An 18808-nucleotide genomic window follows, 5' to 3' on the forward strand; every position below is an offset into this window, starting at 1 on the left:
TGTTACATTTTCTATATCATAAAAATCTTAATAAAGCTTACAAAAGCTAGCAAATGCACAGTGATGAGATAAAGTGCTGTCATATTATAGTCATTCAAAAATTATGATTTCTCTCCTGGTAGACTGTCATTTTTTAAAAGCAGAAGTCCTTGACTTATTTACACATCCTTGCTCTCCAAACCCATTTCATGCAGAACAGAAATTCAGTAAGCTTAGTAAATAAGTAAATGAGTGATAAAGCTTGAGTTAGCATACGCTCAAACAAATGTACTGTGTTTTTTTAGCTACCACTTACTTATTCATTCAGTTGATATTTGTTGAGTACATACTATGTGCCAAGTACTGTTGTTGGCACTGAAGATATAACACTAAACTAAACAAACTACTGATTTTCATACTTTTACACTATTTGAGAGGAAAAGTACACTTGATTTTGTAATGATGAGACTTAACAATAAACAATGATGAGACTTAACAATAAACCATATACATAAATATAAAAAGGATTAAGAATAAAAAAATAAATGGAGTAGAATTCCAGACTGTTAAAAAAAAAAAAAAAGCAGTAATACGTCTCATCAAGTTGGGTTTATCTAACGAATACAAGGATCATCTAATATCACAAAAATCTATCAATGAAACTCACCACATTCATGAACTAAAGGATAGAGACCACAGGACTGTATCAATATATTTGGAAAACAAATCCAATAAAATTCAATACTCATTTTTGTTTTTATAAAAAAAAAATATCAGGAGTCTAGGAATAACTAGATAAAGAATATTTACCAAAAACTTAGTGCAAACATCAGTTAATGGAGGAACTTTAGACACACTCTGTTAGAGATCAAAAATCAGACAAGGACATCTACTATTATCTCCCTCAACAATAAAGTAATGATGATCCCGGTCAATACAATAACACAATATAAAGAACAATGAGATATATGGATAGGAAGAAAATAAGTCAGTATCTGCAGATCAACTACACAGAAAATCAAAATTATGATCAACTACACAGAAAATCTATCAAAAACCAAAAAACAAACCATAATTACTAATAAAAAGAGTTGAGCAAGGTTGCCAGATTTAAGTTAAATTAGAAAAATCAAGAGCATTCCTCAACATCAGCAATTATTAAATTAAAAAGTAGAAAGCATCAACAAAAACTGTATTTTGCTATTAACCTTAAAAGAATCCCCAAAACTGTTAACATAGAAACAAAGCTTAATAATTTAAAAGTAGACTTTCCTCTTTCATAAGTAGCATGACTTAGCATTATAAAGTTGTCAGTTCTTCCCAAAATTTACCTATAAATTCAATCAATTCAAATCAAAATTCTAGAAGGATTTTTTTATGAACTCAAAGATTCTAAAATATATAGCGAGAACCACTAAAATCTACTCCGAAACTTAAGGTTACACTATATCACTCTATGTTGACTGACTGGAATTTAAATAAAAACTTGAAACAAAAAGAAGAAGGAGGAAGAGGAGGAGGAGGAGAAAAAGAAGAGAAAATGATTGTAGAAAACGATTCTGTCAGAAGATAAGCCTCGAGGAAGTTATAACCTTAAGGTAGCCCCGATTTATTTTAACTTCTTTGGGGAAAAAGGTACTGAAGCCTTTCCATTTGAAAAAAAAGCAAAACACCTACTTACATATACAGCTATTTTCATTATGAAGATTCATTCTATACTTGAATCAAACAATTTGTTTAAAACAAACAAATAAATAAAATAGAGAAAATAAGGTTCATATATAGCGAAGGCAATTTAAAAGAGGAGAAATGAGAAGGGACCTGTTTTACCATACATGTAGATGCATCACAAAACCAAATTTAACAAACCAGAGAACTGAGAAACAGATTCTCACATATGGGTATTTAGTATATGCCCAAGGTACTACCAGGAATCCGTGGGCAATATACAGATTATGCAGTAGATGGGACTGGTAAAACTGAATTCATCATATAAAAAAATTAAGTTGGATTCCCACCTCATACTATGTACACTACAGTGAATCCAAGATGGATCACCATCGACACGTGATGGGAAAAATGTTAAAGGTTAAAGGTAGCATAGAGGGAATGCCCATGACCTTGAATAGAAAGGGAGTTGTTTGTTTGTTTTTTTTAAACAAGACTTAAAAAGTATAAACTATACGGTTAAAATTGATGGACCTGATTACATCAAAATCAAGGATTTCTGTTTGTGAAAGATAATATAGACATAGTTTAAAGTCTGGGGACAAACTGGAAAAAAGACATTGGCAACATCCTAAACTGTCAATATCTACAATATATATGGAATTTCTGAGATTTCTCTTTCTAGCAAAGAGAAAAAAACAAAACAAGAAAGCCAATACAAAACTGAACAAAGGTTAAAAATAGGCATTTCAGAGAAGAAAAATCGTAAATGATTAGTGAGTCTATAAAGAGAAGCACAATGTTATCAGTAATCAAAGAAATGCAAATTAAAACAAAGAGATATCCTTCAGTATCTATCAGGTTAGCAAAAATTTTAAACTAGTTAAAATAAGTATTACACATATACCTTGGACTTACACGAAATAATGATAATAGTGTGTCACAAACTAAGATACATATTATTTATGTAATTCTCTGTACATAAGTTTGAAAAAAAAGTATCTACTTATTTTAGCTGCCTTGAGACAACTAAATCTATATCTTGCTCCATCTTTATATGGGAATGATAGAAGGAGAGAAGGAGGAGCAAGGAGGAGAAGAAAGGAAGAGGGGAAGAGGAAATTACTCACCAGGACAGAATATATGTGTAGACAGCGATAAACAGGAGAGAAATCCACCAAATCTTGGGCTCCAGGTACCTGCAAAACAAACAAGATTGTCAAAAATATTAAAACAATGCTATGAAGAACTTTGAACTGGATTCATTTTTACTATTCGAGTGTAAAAAAAAAAAAAGCCAACTCTAGTTTCTAGGAGAAAAACACAGAACAAACAAACAAACAAACCATGCTCCCAGAAACCTAGTTTTGGTATTTTAGCCATGGGATTAATAAACTGTGGAGAGAGCAGCAAGGCTGGGACACAGAACAGAAGGATAAATAACAGAGAAGCGTGACAGGTGTCATGGGCCCTGCATCTGCTTTTAGAGATATATTTTAGGCTTCAAAAAGGAAGCCTCCAAAAAGGAAGAGAAGAAGGTGGGACTGTGACTTTGACAGCGTGACTGCATCTCCTTAGATTCATGGCGGTCTATACAAAAGACCAAGTTTCAGTGGTCTCAACCAAAACTTGCCACACAGGAAGAATTAAATGACCTGCTAGCCAACTTCTGAAGGGCATAAGAATTAGTATTTACATCAGCATGCAATCAAAATACAGAAATATGCTAGAAAGAGAGGGGGATCATGTAAAAAGTAAACTAATAAAAGGAAAAGCCAAATCTATAAGTAATAGCAGAATATTATAATAAGAACAATGTAGACAGATTGAATCTAGACATCAAAAGACAAAGTAAAACAAACAACATTAGGTAAGAACTGAAGATAGTCTCAGTGCTAAAAACTGCTTGGTTATGTGACCTGACAATGAGTAACTCACAATTTACTTTGGCCTTAATTTCCTCAACTGCAAAGGTAACTATTCCCTATATTGTTCGCCTATAGGAATTAAACAAGAATAAAAGGACACAAAGTAAATATTGAACAAAACAAAATACAGCAAAAAAGAAAAGACAAAATTGCATGAAGAAATAATCAAAATAAAAGACCTAGCTGCAGTTTTTACTCTAACACTGGTAATTGTAGGATTCCTCAGAATGTAAGCAGCAGACGCGTCTGAACTGGGTTGAGCTGACTTGTGATTACAAGGCCAGTTTCCCTTATTCCATCAAGAAAGCTTTGTTTCTTCTTTGGGGGTATAGCTTTCTTCACCAAGATGTTTTTCCTGGTGAAATCTACTCATTCTACAACTTAGCAGCACCATATCTACTTTCCCGTCCCTCCAAAATCATTACCTCTCTACATTTATCGGTTCAAATTCATCGACTATTCTATTCATTTGCTATATACCCGTGACAGCACACACTAAATCTCTGTGTTTAAGAACCTCCCAGTGCTAGATACTCTGCAAGCACTCAAAAAAAAAAAAAAAAAAAAAAAAAAAAAAAAAAACAACCCTAGCATAGATTTATTAAAAAAAAAAAAAAAAGGAGGCCATTAGAAAAGTTAGCGAGCGTTACAAAATCACTGAGAAAAACATTTTATGGACAGATAAACACCATTTAGTTAAAAAAAAAGATTAAAAAGCATGAAAAATTGTAACTTTAAGAGTACAAAAGGGCACTCGTTTTATCTTAATAACACAAAAAGAGACAGCACTCTTATTTGAAATGACCACAACATAAAAACATCTTTATAGTCTCCCCTGTTGGATTGCAAAGTAAAAATGTGAAGGAAATTTATTTTAGCTTGCCAGAAAAACAGAGACTACTAGAGAAAACTTCAACTAACCAAAACACAAGTTCAAAGGGTGAAAAATACAAAAATTCATAAAATTATATTCATAGTATTTAAACTACATAAAAATTACACACACACATGAAAAAAGATAATACGAAAAGGTTTTGATCTGTATAGGAAAGGAAACTTTTATTTAGAATTAATGACTATAAAGTTATTTATAATAAACATATATTTATAAAAAGTTTAAGGAAATTTAAATAAATTCAATGACAACTTTGTTTCTACGTTCTTCTTTACGTAGTTTATTTATTTTGTTTTGCTTTGACTCAGAAACATTAGTTTCATTCAAAAGGAAACTGCTTGTAAGCCATTCCCCAGACAGAGCCATGGCCCCTTCACATGTCAATCCCCATCCACATTAGGGGAGAGTTTCCCTAAAAATCTGGTAGTGGTGCCCCTTACTAATGGGCTAAAAAGAGTGGTTTATCTGGGCCAACTAAAAAATAGATATATTTAGAGAGGACAGAAAGGATTCCCTGTCATCTCCAACAAATACTTAAAACCAAACCTATTCTCTGCAAGGCTGTCTTGACATCCTCATCCTCAGCCTCAAACTGTTTAAAAATGCCCTGACCCGGAAATACTGGCTTTGCTATTTCTTAGCCTCTGCAACCATAATCCAGTTAAGGCCCCCTAAGCCAAGGACTGCCTGCTTTGAAAGCAGTCCACACAAACCTAGATGAGAAAAGAAGGAGTGAAATGGGGCTTCAGTTCACAAACTTTACCTTCACCCCCAAAATAGCCTACTATTTAGGAATCATTTTTCCTCCATGCTCCCTTCTGTGAGGAACACTAGGAGCACTGCAAGGAACCAAGAAGAGTGCTGTGAGGAGAAAGGTATGTAAAGCATGCACTGACTCATGTTGCTTTGAGCTAGATGTGTTTTCTCTGCTTCCACTAATGAAAAAGAATCACATCGACCAAAAGGCAAAAGGAGGAGAGCAACATACACTGTACGTGAAGGAATGCCACACGTTCAGAAGGATAAGAAACGAACTTCCAAAAACCTAAATAGATGGGACTGGGAAAAAGAACAAAAGGCAGTTTCTCCTGACTCGCATAAATAGGTCTGTTTTAAGGTCCACATTTTGCTCCCCATTTAAAATGCAAAATCGCTGTCAAGGTTGTCTTCATTCTTCTTCCCCTCCTGTTTGCCCTTCTCTCCCCTCAAGTGCAAAGAATGATTCAAGCAGGTTTAGGTTTCAGCTGGGGCAGAGGGAGGGGTCCAAGGACACTTTCCTAAGCTAACAATGACTGTCTCTAATGGTTTCTGTCTCCTAACAAAAGCCAGGACTCCGTCTTTATCAGCTTCATCTAATTTTTCCTTTCCAAAGTAAATAACACAGCCCTTGGCATTTTACACATGTCCAAGTTTGACAAATCATTATCGACTGGGACTATAACTGATAAGAGATAACTTTGTGGTAGGACGTTGTCATTTCCTCTCATAAGGGCTTTCTTTCTGAGATACAGAAACATGATTAAAATAGTTAAACATTTCCTCTGCCTGGCAGTCAGGAACTCAAGACATTAAGATACTGGAGTCTGTATTTTTCTAGTTCAAATAGATCTATGGAGATACCAACAGCAGCCACAAACAGTATACTCAAGATTATCCTGCTTTTTTAACTAGTTGTTTTCCTTATGAATTCACATGAAATAATTTCATCACCAAGGACAGCAGCTGCCTAATTCCCTATATAGTTTCTGAATGGAGAGTGTTAGTGCCTTCTGTCAACTCAAACCTCTTTATTATCAGGGAGGAGCAAATTCTAGGTAAGATTTTAGATTCTGTAACTAAGAGATCTGTGCCACAGAGCATGTTATGATACTATATGCTAAGATATTAAAATAATGGATAAATAATAAGCTATTAAAAGAATTTAGGAGTGGCTGGACTACAACAGTCAGAGGTAGATATCATGAAGGCAACACTTAACATTCTACAATTACACATTCACACACCCATTAGAGACTGTGCATCACTAGATGCCAATATATATGGCGAGTCTGTCTGTTTCAATGTGCTTCTTACATTTGTAGGATACATATTAATAGCTTCCATCAAAGCTGTAGTTTTTGTTACTTACTGTCTGTAGATTTTGTTAAATAGCATTATATCCTATCAATACATCAGCTATCACGCAATGCCACTATATAGGCAACAAAAAAAAAAGAGTCTGGGGACAAAGGAAGCTATAAAATAAGAAAAGTAAATTTATAAACAGGATCAATGAAAGGCACCCTGAAAACAGAGTCTTATGGGCCTCTGCAAGTAATATATATTGGAGAGGATGTAAAGATTCAGAGTAGAAATGGAAATATTAGATGGTCAGAAAGAAAAGAAGCATAAACTTTTCTTTATTTTTAAGATTTTATTTATTATTTGAGAGAACAAGTGCAGGGGAGAGGCAGAGGCAGAGGGAGAAGCAGAAGCAGGCGCCCTGCTGAATGGGGAGCCAGATGCAGGGTTGATCCCAGGGATCCCCAATTTTGACCCAAGCTGAAGGCAGATGCCCAACCAACTGAGCCACCCAGGTGCTCCAAACATTTCGGATTATAAAAACTCTTGTGAAACATTAGAATCTTTTTGATATGTTTTTCTTCTTCTCTAATACATCTTAGATCAAGTCAAAGAAAGTCTGTGAAAATGGAAAGGTTAATGCGTAAGTTCCTCTCATAAAGATAAGGAAAATGACTTTACTTATTAAAGAAAAAAGGAGATTTGGGTTTTAAAATAAATAATGGCATTCAAGCTTTAACAGATACATCTATTTAACATTTTTATAGCACCTTCCTCCCACCCAACAAAGGAGGTGGAAGTCAGTAGCTATTTCTACTACCTTAATTAAGACTCACTAATGAAGGGAGGAAGAAAAAAAAAGTACCTGCAGATAAGAACCTGATAGATCTACCTGCTTTACTAGTACGTAAGCATATCATGAGGAAAGGGAATAGAATGCAAGAAAAGACTGCTTGCCTCCTTCCACTCAAGAATATTCACCTATGCTGCTCATAAAGATAGTATATGAAAGAAAGAAATGCATTAGTGTGGTCTAGTCTTGTTCACGGCTGTCCCAGGAGACACACACACACACATACACATACACACATACACATACACACACAAAACACAGGCCACTTATTTTTCTCTTATGAAACCTTTCAAAGTAGGTAGACCATCCAAAAGAGTATGATAAAAATCTGCAAGGAATTTAGATAGGTTTCTCACTGATCATTTCGGTCATTCTCCTTCTTGAAAATACTTTTGATTACCACTTTACACAAAACAGTTCCTTGGTATGAGTAAATGAATGCAGGGACTTGGTGCCCATTTCTGAGCATTAGTTGGATTTCAAGTCATTAAAATGTACCAGGCATCTTTCTGAAGGGAGAAAACAACAAATGATTAGCTGAAAGAGCATTACCTTTGCACTCAAAGGATCAATTTTGACTACCCCTATTATGTCTGGAAGCCAGGAAATACCTGGCAAACATTTTTCGCCAGTGTGCTTTTCTGTACTACTTTGCTTCCAAAACTTCAGAGAAAAGAAAGGTAGAACTCATTTGGACATAATCTTCCACAGAGCTGGACTAAACACCGTGGACGCACCAACAAACTGGAAGGCCTAGGATTCTAGTGACTAGAATCAGCAAAAGTATAAGAGAATTTTCTAAACCTCTGAACATGTAAGAACACCCTGAACAGAGCCCTATCCTAAAAACTGCAGGATTTGACTGTAGAGCTTCTCACAAATCACTAGGATTCTTCCTGAGAAATCCCTAAACAAATTACCACTTAATTTGCTCAAGTGTTTGCACCAAACAGAAGAAAACCAGGAAAAATCACCATTCTCCCTTTACTGAGACACTGCAAAAAACGTTGTGGCCAAAATTAAAAGATACTCCCTCAAGAATTCTCTGCTTGACGCTGAACACTGGGGCAGAAAAAATTCAAATCCTAGTAATATATACAGTTGCTAGGCACCCTGCCAGTACTTGGTATGGTTAGTATTTTATTTTAAGCTAATTCTAGTAGTTGTGTAGCCAAAACACTGTATTTTAATAAGAAAATATTGGAAATCATTAAATACCCACATGTAGGAGATTGGCTCAATAAACTGTGGTACATTCAAATAATGGAGTACTGTTTGGCAGTAAAAAGAGAATGAGAAAGATTTCTAAGAACCAATATGGAACAATTTTCAGGATATACTTTCAAGTGGAAAAACAATGTACAAAAATACATAGGTACAAAAATACATATGTATTATATTATTAATAGTCATGTTGTGTATGGTATGAGGAAAGGTATTTGTACACACACATTCATGATACTGATTTCTTACAAAGAGTGGGTGAGAGCAGGGTGGAAGGAATAAAGAGGAGGATGGGCTATAACTGAATATATCTTCTTATATAATTTTGCTTTTTGAAACTTGTTTATATTTTACATACTCAAAAAATTAAATTAATAAGGATGGGGAACTCTAAAAAATATACAAAAGAAACAAATGAACCCAATTATATATCAACTTGGTAACAGTCACACAGAAGTAAAGTAGCAAAAACTTTTGAACAAAATACCCTGAGCTTTAGCCCCAGTGGGATACACTGTAGGGTAAAAAGCACTGCGAAGAAATCTTGAACCCAGTAAGTTGACTGCTCTTAGTGACATCTGCTTAACAGTGTGGTCACTGCATTGTAGGGATGTAGAAGAGTGTCATTCTCGGCAAACTACAGATCGTTGTGTTGAGATTTCAAACATGATGAATGAAGTATGCCACGTTCAAATGTTCAGCTTTGGTGGGGAGAAGAAGAGAACTGATGAAATCGATCCTTTCAAAATCAAATTTTTAAGATTGAAAGTGCCAAATTTTAATAAGTGGACAACTTAAGTGAAGGTGTTCATTTTACCACTCTTGTAACTTTTCTGATGATCTAAAATTCTTCAAAAAAATAAATTCTTATAAAGAAGATGCTACTGTAGAGGTGGGGTTTGGGAGGTGGGCAAGATAGGTGAAAGGGGTCAAAAGGTACACATTTCCAATCATAAAATTAAGAAGTCATGTAATGTACAGCACAGTAACTATAGTTACTGCATTGCATATCTGAAAGTGTCTAAGAGGGATCTAGAAGTTCCCATCAAGAAAACAAAACCCTGTAACTATGTATTCTGATGGATGTTAATCAGACTATTATGATGATCATTTTGCAATATACGCAAATATTGAATCATTATGTTATACCCCTGAAATTAATATAATGTTATATATCAATTTAAAATAAAGACTGAATGAATGGATGGATGGATGGATGGATGGATGGATGGATAGATAGATAGATGATGGGTATTCAGAAGAGGTCACATTGAGCTAGTCCTCAGGAAAAAGTAGAATTCAGTATTTTAGACAAGGATGAGAGAAAAAGATGTTTACTCCCTAATTAGGGTTATTAGCAACTTAGTACAGAGTGAAGCAGTGGTTGAATAAGAAATTTGTATATAAGGGAGAAATTCTAAAAGACCTGAAAAGTCAGGTAGATGTTTATAATTGAAGTAAATAATTTCAAAATGACAATAACTTTACACTATCAATACAATGAAAAAATTTCAAAGACATTAAATCAATGTGAGCAATAATATACCCTTACCAATAGACAGACCTTAAAACATAAAAGAAGAAAACCAAACAGAATGTCTAAAGTATGCCATAGTTTCATTCAACTTTCTAAATTGCTTTTTTGCTTTTGATTTTAATAAAAGTATGAGTATTTACTCTTCATTTGACTACACATATTTTTAATAGACCAGTTTTCATTAAGAATTGAAGAAAAGGGTGCCCGGGTGGCTCAGTTGGTTAAGCAGCTGACTCCTGATCTCAGCATCGTGAGTTCAAGCCCCACACTGGGCTCCACATACATACTTACTTACATACATACATACATACATACATACATACATAACTAACTAACTAACCAAAACTAACTAAACAAAACTAACTAACCCCAACTGTCAGGGCGCCTAGGTGGCACGGTTAGTTGAGAGTCCGACTCTTGGTTTTGGCTCGGGTCATGATCTCAGGGTCATGACACTGAGTACCACATCAGGCTTCCCACTCAGCATGGAGTCTGCCTGGGTTTCTCTCTACCTCTTCCTCTGCCTCTCCTCCCCCTCGTGTGCGCTCTCTCTCAAATAAACAAATACAACTTAAAAAAAAAAAAAAAAAACTGAAGTGAAAAACCAAGACTACAAGGGTGGGTGACTATTGGGAATAAGTGAATGAGGGCAGCTTTTCAATTTGTATTCTCTTAATAGACATACTTTGTATCTGAAATATCTAGAACTGTTCCTCATTTTTACAAAGAACTCTGTTCTTTGTAAATTTTTTCTAAACACGCGGCCCTGTCAGTCTACCTTCCAGTTCACCATTTTGAAATACAGACCCAAAATACGTAATAATATATTTCTCTCAATAGCACAAATGTGATAATAAATGGCAATATCCAATGTGCAGACACAACAGTGATTGTAGCTTAGTGAAAAAAACACATCTCTGGTGGCAACCTTGCTGCTCGAGGTGATTCTATTACTACCATTCTTAGAAGAAGCCTAAGTTGGAAATACAGATTTTTATGTGAATTCAACTACTTAAAAGTTGGCAAATAATTAAAAAAACTTTTAAGCACTATGCAAGCCAACAGCCATTTTGCAAGCTATTTCCGGCTCACGGGCTGCCAATATGCAACCTCTGATTCTAACTCTAAAGTATTAATGGCATCCTTTATTTCACTTTAACTTACTGAGAAATTACCCTCATTTTGTTACCTTGCTGTCATTTGAAAGTGTTGCAATAAGCAATGTGAAATTTGGGTCAAACATCATAATAACCACAATTTGTCACAAGCAATTTAGTATTAATTAATTATTGTCACTATTTTATAGGTGAGGAAAGAGATGCTCAGAGAAATTACATGACTTGCTCCAATAACACAATAACACTTGTACTTTGTAAATACAAATCTTGTGTTCTTTCCAATCACCCTGTGTTATGGACTGAATTACGTCTCCCCCAAAGTTCATATGTTGAAGCCCTAACCTCCAATGTGACTGTGTTTGGAAATAAGGCCTTTCAGGAGGTAATTAAGGTTAAATGAAGTCATAAGGGTCGAGCTCTGCAAAAATAGGATTGGTGTCCTTATAAAAAAAGGAAGACACACCAGGGGCATACAATCACAGAGAAAAAGCTGTGTGAGGACACAGTAAGAAGGCAGTCATCTGCAAGCCAAGGAAAGAGTCCTAAGGAGGAAATCAACCCTGACGGGACCTTGATCTTGGGACTTCCAGTCTCCAAAACTGTGAGAAAATATGTTTCTGTTGCTTAAGCCAGGCAACCTATAGTATTTTGTTATAGCATTCCTGGCAAACAAATAATCTTGTTATCAAAATTAGTACAGTACCACAATCATAAAGACATCTCAGAAGGCATTATATATTATATCATACTTGTATTTATATTAGCAATTCCATCCTGTTAACTCCATACTTCAAAAAGGATACCAAAATCTTGAGAGCTAAACCTGACATGGATCATTTGGTCAACATTTATTTGACTCACACTATATAAAGAGTTGTATGGCTAAAACAGTGACTACTGCTCTTTCACAGTATAAACAATTAAGAGACACAAACTAGAATAAGAGATGTGCCAGAAGTATGGTACCAAGGAAGTGTTCTAATAATGCAGAAGCTCTGAAGTAATCGAGAAACAAAAAAAGAAATCAAAGGCCCTGCTTCTTCAAACTATTTCTTACCCAACACTGTTTTTTTAAGCAGTTTGTTTACAGTAGATAATGTTCCATGAGTCCATGCAAATATGTTATCAAAAACTGTATCAACTTGTATTTCACCTTTATTCCCCAAAGAAAGACAGTCATAATCCCATAATAGTATATACTGATAGTATTGTATGTGCCAAGCACTATGATGACAGCACTTACACACTACTTCAGTCAATCCTTACAACTCTGCCCTCAGAAGGCATTACTGTCCCCCTTCTCACAAATAATATATCACCTAAAGTGTCCTTTGTATTTTATATTCAAATATCTCAAAAAATGATACACCTGGGGTATCATGATTTCAGCTCAGGTCATGATCTCACGGTGGTGAGATCAAGCCACGTGTTGGGCTCCGCGCTCAGCGGGAATCTGCTTGAGATCCTCTCTTTCCTTCTGCCCCTCCCCCACTCAAACTCTCATGCATGCGCACTCTGTCTAAAATACATGAATAAATCTTTAAAAGAAAAAGATAGTCCTGATGTATCTAACACAAGTACATTCTCCATCTAAAAAGTTCACCACTTCTAAAACAAAATTCTGAAGTCCTATCTAGATATTTAGAGAAGAGCAATAACATCTGCATATTCCACAGGATGATATACAGATTAAGAATAAACTCCCCAAAACATACGTATTTCCACTAAAAATCAACTGAATTAAGTTGTTAGTCAAAAATGCTCAAATGTCAGCAGTTTATATAGTTTAACTTTAATATTTGACCAGTAAAAACAAAACACCTTACTTTAATTAAGGTGACCCCTTCATTAGCTTAGACAAAAATAAAGTACAAACAGAGTGAGAATTTTACAGAAGAATACTTCTCCTACAACACTTCCCAGCAATCAAGAGACTGACTCTGTCAGTTGGTTCTCCACGTGAGCTGGTTTTTTCATCCAAGATGACTTCATCTTCAGTTCCCCGCCTATCTAGTTTTTCTATGTGTGGCACAAATTTATTTCAGTTCAACAACATATTAAATCCCTGCTTCCATTTTTTAGCCATTTTTTAGGTGTTTGGGTTTTCTTCCCCATCTCATTCTGGGGTCTCCCATTAAGTACCATCATGCTGAAGACATAGTTAAGAGCCTACACATGTCACTTGACTCAAAGAATGTACGAAATATCACTTTCATCAAAAGCACAGGAAGCACTTCAGTGAATAAGAAAATATCTAAACTTAAGTATATTAAATCAGAATCATAAAATTTCATAAAAAATAATGCTGGTACTCTATTATAAGCAACAGATTTTGGAAAGCAAAAATGTAACTTTCTCTTCAAGTACTGCATTCATTGTTGGAAAAATTTTAAGACATATTAATGAAAAATCAATAAGAGACCCAAACATTCAAGGTTTTGTCTTCCTTATGCACTAAAAACGCTTCCTTGAGGTCCTCTATAGCCTTGCAACTCCAAGCATGCTCTGTGAAGGAAGCACCACCCTCACCTGGAAGCCTGTGAAAAATGTAGATTCTCAGATTTCATGCCCAACCTGCAGAATCCGAATCTGCATTTTTTTATGATTCAAAGGTGATTCCTATGCACATTAAAATTTCAGAACCACTTAACCTACAACTTGGGTTCTTAACATGGCTCTTAAGGGCAACACGAGTTTCAGGAATTCCCTGAAATTTCATGCAGAACTTTTTGTGAGTGAATATATGCATATTTTACTGGGAAAAGACTCCATATATTCTTTTTCAAACTCTCAAAGGAATATATGACCCCAAATAGACTAAGAATCACTGCCCTACAGGATTCTGCGCCACAGTTTAGAAGTCAAAATATTTCAAAAACTATTTACGCTGCTCTCAATGAGGTCTGTTGAAGAATGACAAGAATGAAGGTCAGAACGTCACAGTGGGTCACGAAAGACCTTATCTGAAGAATTTATTCACACCATGCAAGAACTATGCCAAGAAACCAGTTTGGAGACATCTAAATAAATAATTCTCTACATGAGGTTTGAGATTAAGAATGTGCACTTGAAGAAGATTCAAGCTGAGAAGTAAATAAATAGAAGGTAGGATTTTTTTAAGATAGGATGCCATTAGATGACAGTGAAGTGCTGAATTCTTGTTGGAAGAGCTCAATCAGCAAATCTCTAACAGGATTCTGTTTGATTTGGGATATATGACCATTTTAAAATGCTCACTTCCAAGTCCATTCTTATAATACTTTGTTTATGAGGAACACAACACATTTCACTAGTCCCACTTTCTTTATCTTCTCTGGGCCTCAGAAGACAAAACAAAGAGGAAATATAGCACAAAAATTAAAAAGGATTTGCCCAGGATCTTCAGTGAGTTTATGATCAAGAAAGGCTTGTTTCCATAAGGTTCTACTATATATGACAACAATGTATGTATTTCATTCTTTCATCTTATCACCTAGCCATCTCTTTGGGGTGTGTATTATCCAGGGCATAGACTATGTCTAACTTCCGTTTCCTTAGATCACAGCGCCTAACAGAATTTAATTTCCTTGACAAGCACCCAAAATGTAAATAAAAGGCGTTAACTGGTCTTTCCTGATTCTGACGCTTGATTGTAGTACTAATAACAACATAAGTTGTCATCAGTGATGGGCCTAATACCTGACAGTCAGGCCTCCAGGAGGGATCCACATCCTACCATACCAGTCATTCCAAGCAAGAAGAGAGAATGCTAGAAAACACTCAGGAGGATCAAGTCTTCTCCACCCCTTTCTATTTCTATAGATACAGGCAAATGCCCGGTTCTTGTCTTAGCTCCATTTCTTATCCAGATACAATAGGGATTTTGATGAAACTTTCATAGATTAACCATTAAATGTACCTCATTTATGCAGTAAACATCCTGGTGAAGAATATGATGGTAGTGATACGTAACAGAAGTTGACAAAAAAGAGTAACAACAGAACAGAAACTAACACTTGCTGACCACCTTCTACGGAACAGGCACTTGTGCAACCTATGGGGTAGAGACTACTTGACTGATGAAGACTAAAATCCAAACAGATCAAACAACTACCTAAGATTCCCAAGTTAGACAGTGACAAGTTTGGGGGTATAGTTTTTGGGCGGGAGGGGAGTAAAGAATAAGAAGGGCAGTAGGACAGAACAAAGAACAAGATGGGGAAGACAGCGAGCCCTATTTTATCTGGAGAAACAAAACAATGAAAAGGAGCCAAACACTTAAAGGCAAAAGGTGACACAGCACAAGCATAAATGGTTCCTCACACAGGTCAGTGGACATTTAAAGAGTAAATGATACGAGTATTAATGATAATTTAAAAAAAAAAAAAAAAAACAGAACAAGCCAGGATCTGAATGCAATCTGTATGACTCCCAAGTTCACGCTCCTAACCACTACATTCCCAAAGAAACTGATCCAGTTTATCCAAATAAGTATTTAGAAAAACATTTTAACAAGAAATCTCAAGTGTCACACTAGTTTTATTTTTAAAAACACATTAAATATACTTTCAACAACAAATCAGGATATAAATATATGTCCTAGTCAAGCAATGTAATCTTATTCTTTACTTGAAAGTGACAGAACTGGGGCGCCTGGGTGGCACAGCGGTTAAAGCGTCTGCCTTCGGCTCAGGGCGTGATCCCGGCGTTCCGGGATCGAGCCCCACGTCAGGCTCCTCCTCTATGAGCCTGCTTCTTCCTCTCCCACTCCCCCTACTTGTGTTCCCTCTCTCGCTGGCTGTCTCTATCTCTGTCAAATAAATAAATAAAAATCTTGAAAGTGACAGAACTAATGTACGAGGTTATGGATGTCCCAAAATTCCCCAATTCTCTATAATCACTCATATATTTATTTCTTCCGAAATACACTCTCAACTTTCTGGAGCCTTTTTGTATTTTCAATCTAAGACCCTTTATTTGCACCCCACTGTTTAAAGTAACATCATTTATCTCAAATAACGATGTTCCAGTTCAGAGGAGGTCACCTAGATCTTTCTCTAGGTCAGGTAAACTCTACTCTTTCCTTAATGTAGTACCCAGTCAGTATATAATAAAAAATCTTGAAACTTTAAAAAAAAATGGATGAGTATACTCAGAATCTAAATAATTAGAATCTAAGATATTATGGTGTATCTTCAGTTTCCTTATATCGAGGCCCATTTGTATTTAAAATGATATTTAATATCCGGAATATCACACAAGCTATATTCCATGGATAAACTCTTCAGCACATTTCAAAGATACTACATTTAAACCTAACATTAGTCTCATTTCCCCAGGTCAAATGTTGGTTACCTCTTCATCGTCTTCCTCATCTTCAACATCCAGAATTCCTGAATCCTGTTCAGACTTGGGGCTAGTGCTTTCTATCTCTGTATCAAAAATTGTGTATGCATCTTTTTTAGATTTTCTCTTGCTACCAATTCTGGGTTGTTGCAAGACGATGTTATCCAGGTTTCTTTGTTGTTGAGCCTAGGATAGAAGCACATATACACACATTTAAAAAGAAGAAGAAAGAAAGAAAAGAAACAACTTAATTCAGCATTCGAAGAACTTCTAATTTGAACAAGTCGATATCTTAAAGAAAATACAATAAAATGCCCTAAGACATAGTTTTAGCCCCAGAAATAAAACCAAACACATTAATATATGCATTTTAACCCTGAAGTTATCCATCTTGATTTTCCCAGAAAAAAAAGATAATCAGTCAATATTACCAGAAAACTTTCCAAATATACCCACTACATCACCACAAAAATGAAACCTACCTAAGTAGCCAAGAGATTAGTGCAAATGACTAAATATGCATCTCCTAAGAGATACATGCCATGCTGGGATCATTGCGGCTGGGGGAAGAGCGACAAGAGCTTTTCAGCTTAGCAGACTCTAAGAACAGTTCTGTGGTTATAAGAGACCAACAGAATGTAATCAGGAGAATGAAACATCTTAATAGAGTAATTTGAACTAACTGATCCTTCAGGATTGCATGACCTTAATCTGTGGAAAACAGAGTTTTAAAGGGTTTCCTCTTCTGAACTTTATAAAAAGGAAACGTAATCCCCTCAACTTTACAAAACAGATTCAGATGGTGTGGTTTCAATCCATACAAAGAGGTGGGAAGTGTGACTATGCGGAGTCAACAACGTAAGTATTAAACCACACAGTGTAGAGCTGGAGGTGACCTGAGTCACGACTCAGAAAACTGAGGTTAGAAGACAAAGGATTTGTTTGAGGTCAGAAGGCTAGTCAGTGTAAATGAGAAGCTCAACGTGTGATCTCCTCAATGCCAGAGGAGAGATCTTCCTACTACACCAACGGTTCCTCAAAGCATGACAAAATATTTCCCCCACAAAAGGTTCTGTTGTCAAATACATGGGAAGCACTGTTGTCACGGAGCCTTCTTGTAGGTACACAATGCACGTTAACAGAAAAAAAATTGAAAGAAATCCTTTTTAAGGGAACTTCTTTAATTTGGTTTAACCCAGCATGTTCCAAAATATTTCACAATGGAACTTCCAGGTTTTTTTAAATAATACTCAGTGTCATCCTAAGACACAAAGCTTACGAAGGATGGCCTCTCAGAATATACATTTCTTAATCAGTATATGACATTTCTCCTTGGTAACAGGAAGAAATTAGTTCTGGAGAAAATCAGAGTCTCCAAATATTCTGAATGAGATTAAGAAATTCAAGATAGGGGCGCCTGGGTGGCACAGCGGTTGAGCGTCTGCCTTCGGCTCAGGGCGTGATCCCGGCGTTATGGGATTGAGCCCCACATCGGGCTCTTCCACTATGAGCATGCTTCTTCCTCTCCCACTCCCCCTGCTGTGTTCCTTCTCTTGCTGGCTGTCTCTATCTCTGTCAAATAAATAAATAAAATCTTAAAAAAAAAAAAAGAAATTCAAGATAAATATTAAGTATGTTAGTCCAGGCACTGGTTAAATGAGACAATTATAATAGGACAGAGAAAAACTTCAACTATGGGAGCTAGTTTCTGCCAAGAAAATGAAAAGAATCTACATTCCAGAGATTTGAATCAATGGACAAGCTTGCTTCCATGCATAATACTCGCTGATATTTTGGTTTGACTTACATAAAATATACCTGGCTTCAGTAACAAACTGAAAAAGAGAGGGTACCCAAAAACATTTATGTTTGTACATAAAACATACCTATCCTCCAAACATTTGAGAACCTAAATTAGGTGGAACAGTCCTTCTGTTCCTCTCAAAAGTAGTAAGTTCTTTTCCACTTCCAAGTAAGCCACGCAAAAAGGGATTAAGGACTCTAGGGAGGCACAAAGGAAGGGAGAACTTCCTAGAGCTTTCATATTGAAAAAAGCAAGCCCTGGACTAGAGTGATCACTTGTCTCTTAAGCTTGCCCTTTTTCAGTACAGCAAAACCAAAAGCTTTTCATAAGGTGGTCTTACTTCTATTCAATCCCAAGTCATTTATTTTTCTTCACAATTGGTAAAATGCTACCGGTATATCAAAAGCAATCAAGAG

At 35.8% G+C, this 18808-nt stretch overlaps 1 protein-coding gene across 4 annotated transcripts in view; it reads right to left on the reverse strand.

Moving 5' to 3' along the window:
* The window catches only part of EXOC6B (exocyst complex component 6B), a 600442-nt gene that overhangs the window by 329644 nt on the left and 251990 nt on the right, over window positions 1-18808 (reverse strand). For all 4 annotated transcript variants that reach the window (XM_045788250.2, XM_045788249.2, XM_045788251.2 and 1 more), the window contains 2 exons: window positions 16598-16774; window positions 2778-2846 (listed from right to left, as the gene is read on the reverse strand). In XM_045788250.2, coding sequence (XP_045644206.2) covers window positions 2778-2846; window positions 16598-16774 — 246 coding nt within the window. The remainder of the gene's footprint in view (window positions 1-2777; window positions 2847-16597; window positions 16775-18808) is intronic.

Source organism: Ursus americanus, chromosome 7, assembly GCF_024610735.1.
Source record: "Ursus americanus isolate L20-20 chromosome 7, mUrsAme1.1.p, whole genome shotgun sequence".
NCBI lineage: Eukaryota > Metazoa > Chordata > Mammalia > Carnivora > Ursidae > Ursus > Ursus americanus.